Genomic DNA, 16,745 nt, shown 5'->3' on the forward strand with positions numbered 1-16,745 from the left:
TTTCGCATCCTGAGTCAGTCACCCGAAAGCAAGTCTTAGGAATAGGAGGATTGTGGCTGTGCTGCTTCCCATAACTCGTCCTTCAGGATGGCGTCCATGGCTGCTGCCAACCGGCTGAAGGTGGCTCTGGAGGAGGGGAAGGCGCCCGCCATGGGGTGTTGGCAGATGATCCCAGGCAGCAACGTCTCCAGAGTTCTGGCTAGAACCGGAGTTGACTGGGTGCTGGTCGACTGCGAACATGGGAATATGGACGGTGAGTGGGGGCTCTGCTTCACTTCTGCTGTTCTTTAACCCCCCTCTGCGGCCCATCGCTCTCTCGACGGAAATCCCAGCTTCCCTTATACCCCCCCCCAAGATCTCTTGAACTTCGGCCTTCGCCATCGGGTAGCATGATGTCTTTCTCGGTCGACGAGTGGCCGTTAGATCCACACGGGACTGACGTCTGGTGCCTGTCTCTTGTAACCGTTATCTGACTTTGTACATAGATGCCGCGATGCACGAAGCCGTACCTGCCATAGCAGCTTGTGGGGTAAGTCCCATTGTCAGGATTCCAGATAATCAAGGTTTCATGGTAAAGAGCAAGTTCAGACCAATGCCTAATATTCCAAATTCCGATAATTGCTAATAAAGAACAGGAGCGTTAGATGCGGGTGCCCATGGTGTCCTTGTCCCTCTCCTGTATACCGCCGACGATGCGAGGAAGCTTGTGTCGAGCGCCAAATTCCCGCCTCAGGGAGTCCGTGGGTTCGGCAGCCCCTTTCCCATGGAGAGATTCCATCCATCTCTAAGCTCCGGGGACTACTTGCAGCAAGCAAATGATGCCATCCTCACAATTGTCCAGATAGAGACCAAGGAAGCGCTCGAGAACGTTGACGAAATTGCGGCGGTTCCAGGTATAGATGTTCTCTTTGTTGGACCTTTCGATCTTGGTAATAATATCGGACATCCAATTATCAATGGCAATATGCACGATGACTTGCACGCAGCAATCTCGAAAGTCCTGAAAGCGGCCAACGCCGCGGGAAAGAAAGCCGGAATCTTCTGCACTTCCGGAGAGCAGTCCAAAAGATACGCCGATGAAGGCTTCCATATGATAAGCGTAGCCACGGACATGCACGTTTTGCCAGCCGGGGTGATTGACGCATTGAATAAGGCAAAGGGTCTGGGTCCTGGGCCAAAACTGACGGGCCCTTATGGTAAATAGAGGCGAAGAACCCATAATTATAATTCAGATATGCTTGGGATCAAATCAGCTGAGCTCCGTATGTCAGTGAGAGAGCACCCGCGGGAAAGTCAGCCAAATGACCCGAGCCCGGGAATGTCACATTGTAGAGTGAGAATCATCGGACCCGTAATTCAAGGCCAGCACTGATCAAATAGATTCCTGCTCCACAGAATCCATCACCGCCTTCACTTCCTCATCCGTGAACCTATGCATGAGCTTCTTTGCCTTGGATGCCGCCTCTGGAAGCTCTTCCCCTTTCTCAGAACGACTGACATGGATCTGAATACTAACATTAGCTACGAAAGAAACTCAATGACTTGAGCACTGTGAGTGAACGAACCACAGGGGTGTCGAATTCATAAAGATCTCGCCAGCCTTTTGCTTCCGGGGTCATCACATCGATTTCCTTGTACAAGAAGGGGCGAGTATCCCAAACGTTGGACAATGTCTGTTTGGCTTTGGTGCACAATGAGCAGTTGGCTCGAGTGAAGAGCGTGATTTGACAGGCACGTTGCAGCAGTCGATATGTTGGATGCATCTTTGTTTGCCTCTGATGTGAGCCACGAGCTCAGCCGCATCTACGCCGTACGGGGTATAAGTCCTTCCCAGGTACAAGGAGTATAACGCTCACTAGGCGTTGTTATGGAACGAGCCAATAAAAAGCCAAAATCGTTCCCCAAGAGTTGTATGATTTTGTTGCGTGCCCGGCCCCCTGAAGATGTCGGGGTTATGGAGCTGGTTAGCGAGGGCGGTGAGGGCCGATGCTGGCAGATTCTCGACCCCAAATCGGTGGTGGTACATTCTAGAAATACGTACTGAGGTTAACTAAGATCTCAACGACACCAGGACGACGCTGCAGATTCAACCTTTTGGATCGCGTAATTGCTTCTTCGCAAACCCAACCTTTCCCACCCCTTTGCCAGTGACGGTCAGTTCAAGATGGCGCAAAAATGTGTTCACCAGTCTTGTGGGAAGATGTACACAGACCCCGAGGAGGAATGTCACTATCACCCCGGCCCCCCAATCTTTCACGAAGGACAAAAAGGTAGACAACAGTCCCAGGATAGATATCTACTCGCAGGTGTAGTAGCTCTTGCTGACTTTCTCCCCAGGCTGGAAGTGCTGCAAGCCACGAGTCCTGACGTTTGATGAATTCCTCTCCATCCCTCCATGCACAACTGGCAAGCACTCGACGACCGACCTCCCGCCGACTATCGAGAAGAAGGAGGTTGACCCCTCAGACGCTGCCGTCCCCTCCAAGCCTGCTACTCCCGCTCCTGAGCCTTCACGGGCTCCCGTCTCAGCAGCGCAACCGACCGCCACACCCCCACCTCCCCCACCAGAGTCAGAGTCCGATGACCCAAGCTTAGAGATCCCTAAGGGGAAGGTATGTAGACGGAGAGCATGTGGACATCAATACGATGGCGGCAGCAGAGAGAATGAGAAATGTGTTTTCCATCCTGGGGTTCCTATTTTTCATGAAGGTAGCAAGGGCTATACCTGCTGCAAGCGGAAGGTTTTGGAATTCGATGAGTTCATGAAGATAGAGGGATGCCAGACTAAAGACCGGCATCTGTTTATTGGGAGTGGGAAGAAAAAGGGGGGAAATGTGGGGGGTGAAGAAGTATTGGAGACGGTTCGGTAAGTTCACAAATATCAGAGGCTGCCGCATGATTATTAACCCTGGATTTTTCAGGCACGACTTCTACCAGACGCCTACCACCTCCATCGCGTCCTTCTTCCTCAAGAAAATTAACAAAGATACAGCAAAAGTAGAATTTGCCCCCAACCAACTCTCCCTAGACCTCACTACAACCGATACCCCACCGAAGCGGTACAAGGCTGTAGTTCCCCTGTTTGGCCCAATCGATCCGGCAGCGTCGTCATTCAAGATCATGGGCACGAAGTTGGAGGTTACCTTTGTGAAGGCTGATGGTACCTCGTGGCCGGTCCTGAGAAGTGACGAGCAGCGGACTGGCGAGATTATCCAAGTGGGTAGAGCCGGAAGAGTCTAGTGACAAGAACAGAGAACTTGGAACAGAGAACCTGGCGTGTATATATAAAAATACCACATCGGGCCCTCGAGAAACGCAGCAACGATTTATAAAAAGAGAAGAAATTAGAAGACTAATTAGGCCACTCATGACCCAACCGCATCCTGTGACGATGCTTCGCCTGAAGTTGAAGGTTGATGTTCTTGGACCGCTGCTTGTTGTGGAGGACTTTTATCCTTGTCCTCGACTGTGACAACCTGGCGCATGGCTCCGCTAGAAACCGAGATTGCTCGCGATGCCTCGGGATAAACGTTCTTATACAGGAGGATGGGGCCGCCATCCACCGGATCGAAGCCGAGCAACTCGGTCCCATTCGGCTGCGGCGGTCTATAATACCGGTCGGGGAAGTGAAGGATGACCTCGCCGTCGTTCCTGAACCCCAGAATCGTAGCCTTATACGTATTACTCCTGCGGAGGATCATGCTGGTGGACCTATAAGTTTCAATGACATCAATATACAAACAACATTCAGTGCGATGGTTTTTTGGGGCGGGAAGAACTTACGATCCCCTCCTTGGGACCTGTGACTGCTTCTTCTTCGAATAGCCGCTGAACTTCCTCCACGCCGTCCGCACGCCCAGAACCACCATGTGCCCGAGGCCAGCAATGACCAACACCGGCGTCCCCAGCGCCACCATCCACGGCGGGTGGTCCTTATCGTTCAAGCTGTAGTAGTGGTAGGCAGCGAGGCCGATCATGGCAATGACGGAGCCGACTTGGATGAGGGTCCAAAAGCCCCAGTAGAACTGCATGAGGTCCTCACCATCGCAGTACTCCAGCGTCAGCGCCGCGAAGGCCTCCATGATAGTCGCAACCGTGGCAGCGAGCGCCGACACCGAGGTGATGGCCACGGTGATGTACTGGCGCTCGGTCAACTGCTTCTTTTTGTGCTCGAGATCCTCGCGTGCATACCCTTTCTCGAGGTCCGTCTCCGCCTCCTTTATCTTCCTGTTCGGGTAAGTCAGGGACACGTTCCAAAACAATATATATAAACTGAAGGGTGGGGAGGAAGGGGGAATCGCTATAGACCAGCTACTTGCTAGTAAACTGGGATTTTGATAATAATGCACGCCGCGAGCGTTCGACCTACTTTACGATCCTTTCGGAGCTCGTCCAGGCCAGTCCCGCCGTGATCAGAAGAATAATCACAAAGCCAAAAAGCCCCCAAAAGAGTCCTTCTGCTTGCCCCCGATTAAGGTGGTGCATCAAGAGCCCATATTCATGGCATTTGTCCAGAACCATTGTTGCAGTAGAAGACCCAGAATCGAGACGTGATTCCTCAATACTCGAATTCAAGGCTCTGGTATATTCCCGGCGAGAGTCCTCGCGGTCGTGAATATAGATCTGATAACTCTTCTATCCAATTATGGGCGTCAGATAGATAGGTTTATTGTGTTGTAGCGCTGTCGCCTGAATTGTTAAAAGAGTGAACAACGTCACCTAAAATGTAGGCGAGGTTCTGGAATTGAAGTAAATATAGAAAGGAAGGTTGTGGGAAAAACAAATGTTCATGACGTTCAAGCCAAGAAGACTTCTTATCTAATAGTGCGAGTACTGCACAAGGTTGCAGAAGCATCGTTGTGGAAAAGAATATTTAGACCTACAAGTAATTACTCCATCCCCTCCATTAGCTCAACCCGATCGAGTATCATGCCTTTGCCGCCAATCCACTCCCGTAGTGCGTCCCAATCATCCCCCTCCTCTTCACCTCTCCGCCATTTCTCTCGAAAGCCCCACGCTTGCGCTATTTTATCCATTGCTGCCCGCTCCTCCTCCCGCGCCCACCGTTCTCTTAAAGGCATGCCTGGTGCCCAGGTTACACGGTCCATCTGGTCGTTTGCCGTAGTAAGAGCAACAACGCCAATCGTACCGGTAAAGAATGTGTATGCCATGATACCAGCAAACGCAATATTTGTAGCCAGTGTGGAATCCATGGTCGTCTGAAGAACCGCCAGTTGTGAAGCAACCGTATATGCGGCCACAGGGGCCACCACTACACCCGTAGTTGGAAGGAGGCCTTTTCGGACAAACTTAGCTCGCCGAAATGCCTTGGTAGCATACGTGGTTTCGACAATGTCCATCGCAACCCCAAGTTGTCTAGAATCGATAGCGGTCTGGAGAGCACGATCGGCAGTAGCAATAGGAACAGCGTTGGATACCTTGTCCGGGTTCGGTTTCCTAAATTTTAAAGTAGAACCCCCCTCTTGTGGTAAAGGTTTATTGGCATACATATCGAAAACCTGTGGAAATGTCTCTGGCTTTCCAAGATTGGCCTGTATCTTGACATATAATTCCAAAATTCCCGGCGTGATAAAAACCGTAGAATGTTCGACCAGCTTGAAGACGGCTTCTGACAAATGGTTAATCGCATATTGGATCGACGCAGGGAGCTTGGGAGGGAGATCCTTCGTCGTCGAGGATTCGTCCAAGGAGAGCAGAGCGGAGGCCGCGCGGTCTTCACTTTTGAGAGGTGCAGGCGACCATTCGGATACGACGAGCTCTGCCAATTTGTTACACCGTCTCAGCGCTTGTAGCACCTCTTCCTCCGAAGGGACTTGGCCTGCATGTATTATCGCAGTGCAGTTCGCAGCGGCCTGCGTGAGTTCGCGATGGAGCTGGTCTTCAGAAAGATTACCCGTTATATCCTGTGCTTGCGTGGCATCGACGAGCTGAGATGATCGCTTGGTTGCCAAGGGTGCCGAGCCGTTCGGGCTTTTGAGCGTTTGGGTATAATGCCTCCTGGTTGTCGTAAAGCTGCGAGAGTTGAAGGGTCTATGCGGCCGGTTTGGTTGTCTGAGTGGTGAACCCCGGGTTATCATAAAGTCGCAGAGCTGGCATATTTCCGTCCGCGACCTTAAGGCACGCCTCGACATGATGGCGAGGATCTCGAAGCTTCGGCAAATCTTCAATTGGTGTTTTGTTATGTTGATGTCGTTGAATTGAGCTCCGAAGGAAATGCAGGGTGGTGTGGTTACCCCCCTGCCAGCTGACTAACCACATACATTTCTTGCAAGGCTCGACGGGTGAACGCCCCTGCGCCTCGCATCAGGACTGACGACGATCCATCGTGAGCTTCGTACTTCATGTATTCTTGAACTCTTCTCTTGACGCTTCGAGGCTTCTTTTATCTTTAAGCGCCTGCGTCATAGCCATACATACGATACAGATCATCACTTCTCAGCACTCTGTTCTTCTTGGAGGTATTCGACTATTGCTTTGATGCCTCAATAATATCCACAACCCACGTCTCAATCGCGAGCCCGTTTCTCCCACATACGATACGCCGGAACAGCTATTCTCTCTGATACCCCGAACACCCCGCCATGCCTCCACCACCGCCTCCGCCGCCAATGCCAGGTAGAGGGGGTCCTCCCCCTCCCCCTCCGCCACCTGGGAACCTGCCCTCCAGACCGCCGGCAGGAGCTGGCCGGGTGAAGCCCCCCGTCGTAACTATGCCCGACTCCGGTTTGGGCTTTCGCAAGTCAATTCCTGTTGCTAACTCTTTATAGGGCGCACTTCTCTCTGATATCACGAAGGGAACGAAACTTAAGAAAGCAGTAACAAATGACCGATCGGCGCCGATGATAGGGAAAACATCTGGAGGAGCATCAGCGGCACCTTTAGGAGGGGCTCCACCGGTTCCGGGAATGGTAAAACCACCTGGAGGACTTGCGCCACCTGTACCTGCGGGAAATAGAGCACGGAGTAATAGCGACCAAGGTTCTAGGGACAGTAGTGCTGTCACCGGGTTAGAGCAACCGCCACAGTTAGCTGGACTCTTTGCTGGCGGGATGCCCAAATTGAAGAAACGAGGTGGGGGGATCGATACAGGAGGTGAGCCTTCTAGCTCTCCAATCTGCGTGTCTGCTAACCTGCGTTCAGCGAACCCCGATTCCCCATATACATCAGATCCAGAGTCATCACGAAGCTCTGCTCCAAAGCCACCTACGATGGCGGCCCCCAAACCACCAACTGCGCCTGCTCCAAAGCTTCCAGTGTCGAGACCAGACTCCCAGAGCTCAGCACCGGCCCCGTTCATTCCTTCAGTTGCAAATCTTCGAAAGACCGCTGGACCTGGCGTGTCAAGACCTGCGTCTGCAGCTTCGTTAAAAGGGCCCCCTCCTCCGATTGGCAAAAAGCCACCACCACCACCTGGGATGCGCAAAGCGTCGGCACCCGCTGCTCCACAAGCACCACCGCCTCCCCCTTCTCCAGCACCGCCGCCTCCATCATCTGCTCCCCCTCCACCAGCTCCCCCACCTCCGCCGGCTGCTGCTCCACCCCCACCAGCTGCACCACCGCCTCCACCTTCATCAGCGCCTCGACCTCCAGTAAATGGATCTACTCGTTCGACAGCACCTCCCCCACCTCCACCGACTTCTCCGCCCTCTGCAAATATTAGTAGTGTTGGTCACAACCTAGCTGTGCAAGCAGCCATTCGCGCTGCAGGACAGGCATCTTCTGCTGCTGCACCTCCTCCCCCACCTCCTCCCCCTCCAAGTGCACCCCCAGCACCATCCTCTGCGCCGCCGCCACCAACTTCTCGGCAACAAACACATACCCCGCAGCCAGGGAGATCAATGTTGGATGCAAGCTCCTATACATTATCATCAAACGGGGTCAGCAAAAACCCTAGTCCCACTAGGAATTCAGACTCTTCGAAGAGAGTCGTCATAAACGACTCAAGATGGAAATTCCAGGACGAGTCCGAATTCCCCAAGCCGAGAGATTTCGTTGGACGGCCAAAGAAGTATCGTGCGGGACGTGGTAGCAGTGTTCCTTTAGATCTGAACAGCCTGCGATGAGCTGCCTTGTGTCTGGACATTGGCAGTTCGGGGCGGTTTAGGCGTTTGGTGGTGTAGGATATTAGAGGGAACGCTCTTCCCCGGTGGTGGAATAGAGTCAAGTTGCCGCGTAGTCTGAACCTTTGGACATTGGGTCACCCAGTTCTAGCTAAATTGCAACTCTCCACAATGTGCCCCTGGCTCAGTGCCATGACGGTGCCAACGTCTTTTATGGCAAATGCTATCAAAGAAACTGTATCCTTAAAACAGTGTCCGTGGAAATATTGACAGTTCCGAGTCCTATCTGTATTATCACACAAGCTCGGTCCACCATGCATACGAATTGCCCAAGAACCTCGATGCCTGCTTCGAATGCTACTTCCACCTGTCTTGTCTTGCATGAGGAATCTCTCCAAGGCATATCGGATTTTAGAGCTGGCTACTACTTGTTGGATAACCGTGTTGATCCTGGGAATGAAATTCCTTTCGGCTCAGCCTATCACCCCTATATGTTCAGTGGACAGACCCCCTTTAGAATACCTACGACCATCGCAGTAGTTGTAAGACCAGCAGCATGCAGGTTCTAATAAAGTATCGAAATATTGGCCCACTTTTATATGCTTGGGATAATAACCTTATAACACCCTGTATCATAAGAGAAAGGGACGAAAATCTAAAGGAGATGATCTCGTGCATTTAGGCCTTCCTTATAAATCAAAAGAAGTGTTACTATTGTCTTTTGGAAATACGGGGTCGAAGCCATTTCGGTGCAAGGGGACCTTAAAGCTTAATAACCTTATACATAGGTACGCCTAGTGCCATGCCGATTTCCAAGACCCTACTGGGCTATAGGATATTAGGATGAGCCTTGAGATCCAAGTCTATCGAATTTGGTCTTATAAAAGTCAGGTACCAATTAATTAATTATTATTAGCACCTTACTCCGTGCAGTCGAACTTGTGTTAAGGATGAGGAGCTAACTCGACTCCGTATCTATATTTGTATGCTCGAGAACTTCAATCCTCTTTCAGCCCGGCTTCCTTCCAGAATTCTCAGGATCACTCCGACTTTCTTCGAACAGAGAAAAAGGGCAGGAAGAGGCAAAAGAGAACGAGGCCAAGCGTCCCTTCATAAAGAGCCATTGGTTCGCGCCCAAAAATACGTAGAGGATCGGAGGCTGAGAGAGAGGCTCAAGGGCTTCTTCAATCCTGACAGCCGGGCGGCGCGCTTACCATCATCATCCAACCCGCTTGCGCCCCTCGCTCCCGGAAAGGACACCTGTTGCCGAATGCAAAAGCAGCTATTGAGTGGAAGTTTAAAATCCACAGATGCACCACTACCGACACATTTTTACTTCTTTGTTCCCTTGAACCGCATTGAGAGAATCTCTCATCAACCATCAACCCGGCACTACAACCTCCCTCTGGCTCCCCGATAGCCGCTTGCCATCAACCCCCGACATCCCTCAGTGTCCTACGTGGATTGCTCAAGATGGCCCAGATCCGCGGAACAGCAGGTTATAACCTGTCGAATCATAACGCGTTTGGCGCGCCCAGCAGAGGAGATATGGATAGCGATCCAAGTCCCCTTGACGCGATCAGGGAGCAAACCAGCAAGATCGAAGACTTCCTGGACACTCTGAGCGATCCAGTCAAGCCGTATGTTCGCCCCCGTCATAGACAAACACTGTCCTCGAAGACAGCAGTCCCTGTCATTCTTCCAATCGATATCTGCGAGCAGAGCATCTCGTAGACCCGTTGCTAACACCTCCCTCTTGCAGATACCTACCAGCAATTGGCCGTTTCCTCATCGTTGTGACTTTCTTGGAGGATGCGCTCAGAATTCTGACACAATGGAGCGACCAATTAATATATCTACATGACTACCGCAAGAGTGTGTAATTTCTGCTGTTTTGCTCCCAATGAGATAGAGCTGACCCATCAATTGCAGTTCCGTCCGGCATCACCCACCTATTCCTGCTCAGCAATGTCATCGCCATGTTCACTTGCTCGACTCTCGTTATTACGCGGAAATACTCTGATTACGCGGTTGCTGGATTAATTGGCGTTGTTGTCACCCAAGCGCTTGGATATGGACTCATCTTCGACCTGAACTTCTTTCTACGCAATCTGTCTGTTATGGGTGGCTTGCTGATGGTTCTTTCCGACTCTTGGGTCCGCAAATCGAAGGCCTTCGCCGGTCTACCCTCGATCGATGAGAAAGACCGCAAAATGTACTTCCAGCTTGCTGGTAGAGTTTTGCTGATTTTCCTTTTCATTGGGTTCGTGTTTAGCGGGAAATGGAGCATTTGGAGAATCATTGTGGCGCTCTTTGGCTTCGTGGCTTGTGTCATGGTTGTCGTGGGCTTCAAGGCAAAATTCAGTGCGATCATGTTGGTTGTCATCTTGAGCATTTTCAACCTATTGGTCAACAACTTCTGGACGGTAAGTTTGAATCGCTCCTCGGTGAAGAAACATGGCTGATCTTCTTCCTAGCTCCACGAGCACCACCCTCACAAAGATTTTGCCAAATACGATTTCTTCCAGATCCTGTCTATTGTCGGGGGACTTCTGCTGCTTGTGAACAGCGGACCTGGCAAATACAGTATCGACGAGAAAAAGAAAGTGTACTAAAAGTCGAATGAAGATGATGGACGTTTAAAGATAAATATTGGAAACATGGCCAGAAAATTGGGAGCGGGAAGCCCTGCATTGGGCGGAGTTGATATTGACGGTTTGATTTTTTTATGTGGGAAGACGAGATCGGGTTTGGAGGTTAAGCGCATAAGCGTCATCTCTTGAATGTAAATTTGACGAACGAAGTATCTGCCACACTCCTCTTAAGGAAGAATGTATTTCATTGTATGAGGGCGGGTTGCAGGGAGGCGGAAAGGAGTCTTCGTGTTTCGAGAGTACGGAGTAGGTAACATATGCACTGTTAAAAATAGGACATGGCGAACTACCAAAAGGCTTCCTACATCACCTGAACATGCGAATATGGACCTTCCCAAGGGTTTTCATGCTACAGTACCAAGGCAGATAATAGAGTCTTGCTACCTACGCAGCCTCTTCCTTAGCCGCTCACAGCCACTGAAGCCGAACTCCTAAAAAATCACGGCACGATAGTCATGTTCTATGTCCCTGCATAGATAAACCTCATCAATCCTAGCATCTTCTCTCCCGTATCTCTTTTTCTTTTCGTAAGAGAACTACTGTTTGTGATACGTATCAAAAGCTCGACAAGTCAAGTCAAGTTAAGTCCGTGGCGACCCAGGTAGGTAGCTGCGATATACACAGCCATACCTATCCATTTTGAAAAGTATACATGATCCCAATCACCAAGTTACAAGAATCAGCAGATAGATAGATAGATACCTAGCTAATTGGCTAGATAAAAAATCGCCTTCCAGAAATCCGAGAAACAGTTTGTGAGCCAAGAGTCCAAAATCCGGATTTCTAAAATAGATGATGGGAGTTCATGATCTACCTAGTTGAGAAATTCCTAAGGTAGGGGGGGTGGTTGAGGGGATTCCCGCTTGCTTGCTATTGCCATATTCTAAGCACGGAGTACAGAGTAGGTAGGCTATTGATATATGATTTAAAGTAGAAGAAAACCAAGTACATACGACCACAGACTAAGGAGAACTGGGCATCCCGTCCGCTCTGCCATACATAAGCCTTAGATCGGCAGATTAGTAGTTGGGTGGGTGACCACCAGCGAATACCTGCTGTTGTATGTTTTTTTTGTTTTTTCCCCCCTCTTCTTTTTTTTGTCAACCTCTCTTTATCTTTATTTTTATTTTTTTGTCTTTGGGATTTGAGAGTAGCTACCTGATGGAATGTCGAGCAAAGAGTCATTGAAAGCAAAACTACGCTTTTTGGTTAGATTGCTAGCTTCGACGTATGTAGAAGGTGGGGGTATGTATCTCTTCATCTCATTCGAAAGCTTGGAAGTCAAAGAATCCGTACCGATTACTGGATGTTTAAAATCGCACCATAATGCAATGTTCGAATCAACTATTACTTCGGTTTGATTTGATTCTCAGGATCCTAGAGATGCGCTTTATATAAGATGGTGATGGAGAGAAGGAAGGTGCTATGAGAGTCTTCTGTATATGGAACTTTGGATATATTTACTACCAATCCGTTTGGGTTTCATCGGGTACAGGCCATCAGACCAGATGAGATGTTAAGATATGATATATGGAAGGTATTGGAATTCTCATTCAATATACAATACAAACAAACACTGAGTGCTAAGTCTCGAAATCGAAAACGGTCGCCCGTGATACCTAGCGTCTTAACCAACCCTCGAAAGTAGATTCAAGGACCCAGGATATCCATGTACTCACTAGAATATATGTATGATACACCAAGGAAATGCTAATAGCCATAAAGAGTAACGCAGAACGCCGGCGGGCACTCAGTATGCCAATCTAATACCATCCATCATACACTTACCTTATACAAAGCAAAACGAGTGTTCAGATGTCAAGAAAACACCAGGCGCCAGAATCCCAACCGTCTTAATCGTAGCAGTCGTCATCATCCATCATGGTCACTCCGAGAGATCCTCCACCAGACCACTCATCGACAACGGATATCCTTCACCACAGCACACGTAGCCTCCTCCATCATCCCAGGAGCCGACCCCTGACATAGGATCCACGTCGCAGCCGACGAAATACTCGTCGCTGCTCATGGAGCTCAGCATGCTCTGGTAAGTTTGTTTGCTCTTCTCGCTCTTCTTCTTCTGAGTGTTCTCGGACTGGATGAAGATATCCTGCTGCAGGAACCTCATCTCGGACGAGGCAGGCTCGACGATGCAACTCGATTGGTCGTAATCCTGCTCGAAAAGGAAGCGCCGCATCTGAAAGGACATGTCGGAAGGTGCGGAGACCGAGCGTCGATGCTGCACTTCGCTGAGCCCGGATTCAGAGCCTATCGAGTCGGCAACTTCGATATCGGGGAGCTCACGCTCAGGTCCCTCGGGGCATTTGGCGGACACGGACGAGGAGGCGTAGGATTGCGCTGCATAGTGACATGCTGCTCCTGGAGATTCGCAGGGGTAGCGGGCCTGATCGAAGGCTGTTGCTTGCGGTGGGCCACCGATGCCAGCGGCGAGCGAGCCTGCTTCAGCGCAGCTACAATTGTCGGGGTTGAAGACGGGAGGGCGCGAGGCTGAGGTCGTCTTAAAGCATTTAAGACACTCCCATTGATCGATTCGTTCGCATTGCTCACGATCTTCTTTGAAGCGGTGGTATTGCGCCATATTGAACACCCCTCTGGTTCGTAGATGCCAGGGAATATACGGGCGAATAACAAGGCTGACCAACAGAGAAGACAGGTTGGCGATTGTGTGTAACGCTGAAGAAAGAGAAAGCAGTAGTGATTGCAGGGGTCAGGATACAGCGTCGGAACAAGGCTGAGAAATGGGATAGCTTCGCTTTGTTGATGAAAGAAAGAGAGGTAGAGGTCAGAAGGTTGCATTTATACTTATAAAGGGAAACACGTTGACCTGATAATGCCGCTTTGCACTGATGGCGGAGCAGTAGGAAGAGGAAGCTGGATATGGCAATATGTGATCATCTGGATGTAACCAAGCCGAAGATCGGACTGCGAACATTCCCATTTCCCAAGGAAAGCGACCATTGGGATCGTGTCCTCGTCCAGTTCGCCCAAGCATGCAGAGCGCGGGTTGGGCTTGACAGTTCCAAGCCTGACATACTGACAGTCTCTGCCGCACTCGGCATACTGTGCAGAATACCCTTGTACATTCCCGTCTCCAAGCTCAAGATGCGGCTGTACCGTACCCAATCATTTGAGGAGCGTTGTTTTGCCTCACTTCTGGACTGGACAGTATGGGACTTCAGACTGTATTTCGCGAAGGATTCAACGGCAAGCTCGCATATGAGGTCGCCATATTTCATGAACTGCTCACTGCGTTTCACGTGGTACTTGGGGTACAATCGACGCAATAATAGGATCACGGCTATTGAGACAGCGGCTATTGTTGTCGATTTCGCAACACCCCGCAGAGCTCTTTGATACCAATTAGGCTGACATGTGCTTACACCGAGTAGATGTCGCCAAGCTGGTAATGATGAAATATCACTCGTAAGTGTTCGGCTTCCTCATTGTCACACCTCGGCTTCGGGCACCGATTGAGATTGACGAGCCATGTAGATAGACACCGAGCAGCGGCTTAGCAATGGTGACGTTCCCGTGGTGGCCGGACTATACCACGCCTATCCGACTTGGCTCATAAGCACTACATGAATACATGAAGCTCATCTCAGAGATCGGGTGACGCCGAAACCCGTGGCTGTCGCACAGCCCCCTCAATCCGGTATCGCTCATCTTCTCTTTTGGAGCCGCATCTCACGTCAGATGTTCGTCTTCCCTTCACGCTTCAGCTGATCCTCCACCTTCCCCGGTATTTGCATGTGTCGACCTTCTAGCCTTGTCCGGGGTGGTGGGCCGACAAGGCCGTGCCTCGGCAAAGCTCAAGCATTAATAACTCATTCAGCCTTGCGGAGTCGTAGCCTCCCTCGTTAGACTCCGATCCATTGCATATACGAATGCAGCCCCCTTGTGTTCCGTGCATATTCCATGCTCCACGTCTGAGATAACGCTGTCGAGTGCCCAATGATTTGTATTTGAATCGAACATCTACCATTTCGAGCCAACGTTATTAGCACGTTCTCGCTCTCTCTCTTCTTTCTCGTTAGCAGTATCAACTGCACTGCCTCGCCTCCTCAAACCGTTCGCTTTTCTCCTCCTCACGAATTGGTATCCACGATCAAGCTCTGATTCAATCGCACATCTGACCTTCAGTGCAACCACAGCAGGCCAAACACTCTTTTCTCCTCGAAGAATCCAGTAGTCCAGACTCGCTTGTGTCGGTGTTTCAAGTAGCCGCACAAAATCACCAGCAGACAACTCAGGAACGAGGGTCACAGACGGCGCGGGAATCTGTTCATCAACTAGGAAACGTCTTATCGACAGAGGAAGGAGCTGAAGACTGTCTAGCTGTTGCAGACGATGATGGATTTCCATAGTGACGAGTCGAAGGAGCCCCCCGGTTAACGAAGTTCGCCCACCCCGCGTGTAGAGTGGTGAAGGGCCATGCATATCACTTCGGAGGAACGGTGCTATATATGGTCTGGCTTGGCTGACGATGAAATGGTTCACGTTGAATAGTTCCGCGACTCGAGCTAATGGCGAGTCTCTATCGGTGTATGAGGCATGAGTCCATGGGCGAAATGTCGTTTCCGAGGCTGCCGCCCATGGTACGACGGCTCCAGATGGCTCCTTGCATTTCAAAGTAATCGAGCGTCCATATAAGGACGAGGAGGATGAGTTGGAAGCAACTGCAGCCGACCAGATCAACTATTATCGTCAGCTTCATATCTTAGCAACTGTTGGTTTCTACATACGACATTAGGGGCCGTCAAATAATTAAGGAGGTTGGGCACCCCTCCACGTCCTGTTGTTGCCACTGTGATGTTGAGCACCCGCTTCGTTCGATTATATGCTTCCTCGAAGGTCAAATCTCCAACATTTGCCCGAACGCAGTCTTCCAGAACGGTGACATCTAGGAAATACCCTTCCCGGAACCACCTCCGTATTCTCCTTTTTAATGTACCCCACCAGCCATCGAGGAATTCAGGGCTTGATTCCCCACCTTCTACCCTGGTTTTCCTCCTCTTGCCGGTGAAAGCAGAGAGGTCAATGCTCTCACCACTAAGGAATTTCGGTAGCTCGTCCTCGGTATGTATACCCACTAAAGCTGCAATCAGTGCCCCTGTCGCTGTTCCAGTAATGATCCTTGGTAGCAGTCCCCGGGCGAATAGGGCTTTCACTACCCCTAGATGGCAAAGACCAAAGATTGCTCCCCCTTGGAGAACTAATGTGCTTCTCCCAAAAGCTTGTCTTGTGTCGTGTAAGAGATCCAATTTTGACTGGCTGCTAAAGCCGGGTATGACACCGTTGCCATCAGGTCCTGGGGATGTAGGCAGCTTTGAAACTTCCGTAATTGCTTGTGCGACCTGTGTGATATAGTCCTCGATCAAAAGTTTTGTCCCGGCAAACGCCCGATTATATAGACGAGGTGCGGAGATATTGCCCAAATTTCGCACGAGACCAGACCGCAGGAGGTTGACCAGCTGTAGTATATTCCCTTCTTCCCGTGCAATTATAATCGATTGGAGACGTTCGTGGATCAGTCGATAATCGTAGTATTTCGACGTTGGATTCTGCCGCCTAGAATAAAGTATGTTAGAACACTTGCCCTTAGCCACAGTGCTTCATCCATACCATAAATCATTGCCTAGGAGGACATCGAGTTGGAAAGCTGCTTCCTCCCATTCCTCGTAAGTTTTAGCATCCCTAAGAATATCGAACCACACCTCCACAGGCCTTTTGCGCGTCAACCACCTGAAGAATCTCTAGAAGGGAGTCAGCAACTTTCGATTGGACGAATAAGATGAAGACTCACAGTCTGCCAGAACAGCAGCACGTCGCAGAGCATTCTCCAGATGGCCGTCAATAGCCCTGCCATCTTGAAATCTTGTCGAAGGGATCAATTAGTTACAACTTATAAAGACCGTGGAGGCCGGACATCATACTTGAGGTCATGAGGTACGGATTGAACGGTTGGAAACGAAAGACGAGGAGAGGG

General features: G+C 50.4%; 10 protein-coding genes across 10 annotated transcripts; 5 read left to right on the forward strand and 5 right to left on the reverse strand.

Moving 5' to 3' along the window:
- Position 1: 1 nt before the first annotated feature.
- Positions 2-1,361, forward strand: M430DRAFT_231147 (hypothetical protein). The gene is made up of 3 exons (XM_024864840.1): positions 2-253; positions 486-578; positions 636-1,361. Exons 1-3 carry the CDS (start codon positions 88-90, stop codon positions 1,202-1,204), a joined length of 828 nt encoding a protein of 275 aa, XP_024721520.1. The 5' UTR covers positions 2-87; the 3' UTR covers positions 1,205-1,361.
- Positions 1,282-1,865, reverse strand: M430DRAFT_34588 (hypothetical protein). The gene is made up of 2 exons (XM_024866581.1): positions 1,566-1,865; positions 1,282-1,504 (listed from the first exon to the last, which is right to left on the reverse strand). The coding sequence occupies exons 1-2, from the start codon at positions 1,761-1,763 to the stop codon at positions 1,373-1,375; spliced, it is 330 nt and encodes a 109-aa protein (XP_024721521.1). The 5' UTR covers positions 1,764-1,865; the 3' UTR covers positions 1,282-1,372.
- Positions 1,866-2,016: 151 nt separating this feature from the next.
- On the forward strand, positions 2,017-3,240 carry M430DRAFT_58116 (hypothetical protein; the record flags this gene model as incomplete). Its single annotated transcript, XM_024868711.1, has 3 exons — positions 2,017-2,270; positions 2,338-2,866; positions 2,922-3,240. The coding sequence occupies exons 1-3, from the start codon at positions 2,165-2,167 to the stop codon at positions 3,238-3,240; spliced, it is 954 nt and encodes a 317-aa protein (XP_024721522.1). The 5' UTR covers positions 2,017-2,164.
- A 62-nt stretch (positions 3,241-3,302) lies between these two features.
- M430DRAFT_231160 (hypothetical protein) lies at positions 3,303-4,705 on the reverse strand. Its single transcript, XM_024864842.1, has 3 exons — positions 4,370-4,705; positions 3,784-4,227; positions 3,303-3,711 (listed from the first exon to the last, which is right to left on the reverse strand). Exons 1-3 carry the CDS (start codon positions 4,519-4,521, stop codon positions 3,366-3,368), a joined length of 942 nt encoding a protein of 313 aa, XP_024721523.1. The 5' UTR covers positions 4,522-4,705; the 3' UTR covers positions 3,303-3,365.
- Positions 4,706-4,889: 184 nt separating this feature from the next.
- On the reverse strand, positions 4,890-6,152 carry M430DRAFT_18418 (hypothetical protein; the record flags this gene model as incomplete). The annotated part of the gene is made up of 1 exon (XM_024863870.1): positions 4,890-6,152. One exon carries the CDS (start codon positions 6,150-6,152, stop codon positions 4,890-4,892), a length of 1,263 nt encoding a protein of 420 aa, XP_024721524.1.
- A 450-nt stretch (positions 6,153-6,602) lies between these two features.
- Positions 6,603-8,084, forward strand: M430DRAFT_18419 (hypothetical protein; the record flags this gene model as incomplete). The annotated part of the gene is made up of 3 exons (XM_024863871.1): positions 6,603-6,725; positions 6,789-7,113; positions 7,162-8,084. 3 exons carry the CDS (start codon positions 6,603-6,605, stop codon positions 8,082-8,084), a joined length of 1,371 nt encoding a protein of 456 aa, XP_024721525.1.
- Positions 8,085-9,093: 1,009 nt separating this feature from the next.
- Positions 9,094-10,702, forward strand: M430DRAFT_65971 (hypothetical protein). The gene is made up of 4 exons (XM_024869203.1): positions 9,094-9,721; positions 9,844-9,956; positions 10,014-10,507; positions 10,559-10,702. The coding sequence occupies exons 1-4, from the start codon at positions 9,555-9,557 to the stop codon at positions 10,694-10,696; spliced, it is 912 nt and encodes a 303-aa protein (XP_024721526.1). The 5' UTR covers positions 9,094-9,554; the 3' UTR covers positions 10,697-10,702.
- A 1,918-nt stretch (positions 10,703-12,620) lies between these two features.
- Positions 12,621-13,334, reverse strand: M430DRAFT_49937 (hypothetical protein; the record flags this gene model as incomplete). Its single annotated transcript, XM_024868103.1, has 1 exon — positions 12,621-13,334. One exon carries the CDS (start codon positions 13,332-13,334, stop codon positions 12,621-12,623), a length of 714 nt encoding a protein of 237 aa, XP_024721527.1.
- Positions 13,335-13,633: 299 nt separating this feature from the next.
- Positions 13,634-14,110, forward strand: M430DRAFT_18422 (hypothetical protein; the record flags this gene model as incomplete). Its single annotated transcript, XM_024863872.1, has 1 exon — positions 13,634-14,110. The coding sequence occupies one exon, from the start codon at positions 13,634-13,636 to the stop codon at positions 14,108-14,110; it is 477 nt and encodes a 158-aa protein (XP_024721528.1).
- A 624-nt stretch (positions 14,111-14,734) lies between these two features.
- On the reverse strand, positions 14,735-16,625 carry M430DRAFT_101379 (hypothetical protein; the record flags this gene model as incomplete). The annotated part of the gene is made up of 4 exons (XM_024860700.1): positions 14,735-15,454; positions 15,502-16,327; positions 16,382-16,512; positions 16,563-16,625. 4 exons carry the CDS (start codon positions 16,623-16,625, stop codon positions 14,735-14,737), a joined length of 1,740 nt encoding a protein of 579 aa, XP_024721529.1.
- Between the last annotated feature and the right edge of the window lie 120 nt (positions 16,626-16,745).

The sequence above is a fragment of the Amorphotheca resinae genome, assembly GCF_003019875.1.
Source record: "Amorphotheca resinae ATCC 22711 unplaced genomic scaffold M430scaffold_5, whole genome shotgun sequence".
Taxonomy (NCBI): domain Eukaryota; kingdom Fungi; phylum Ascomycota; class Leotiomycetes; order Helotiales; family Amorphothecaceae; genus Amorphotheca; species Amorphotheca resinae.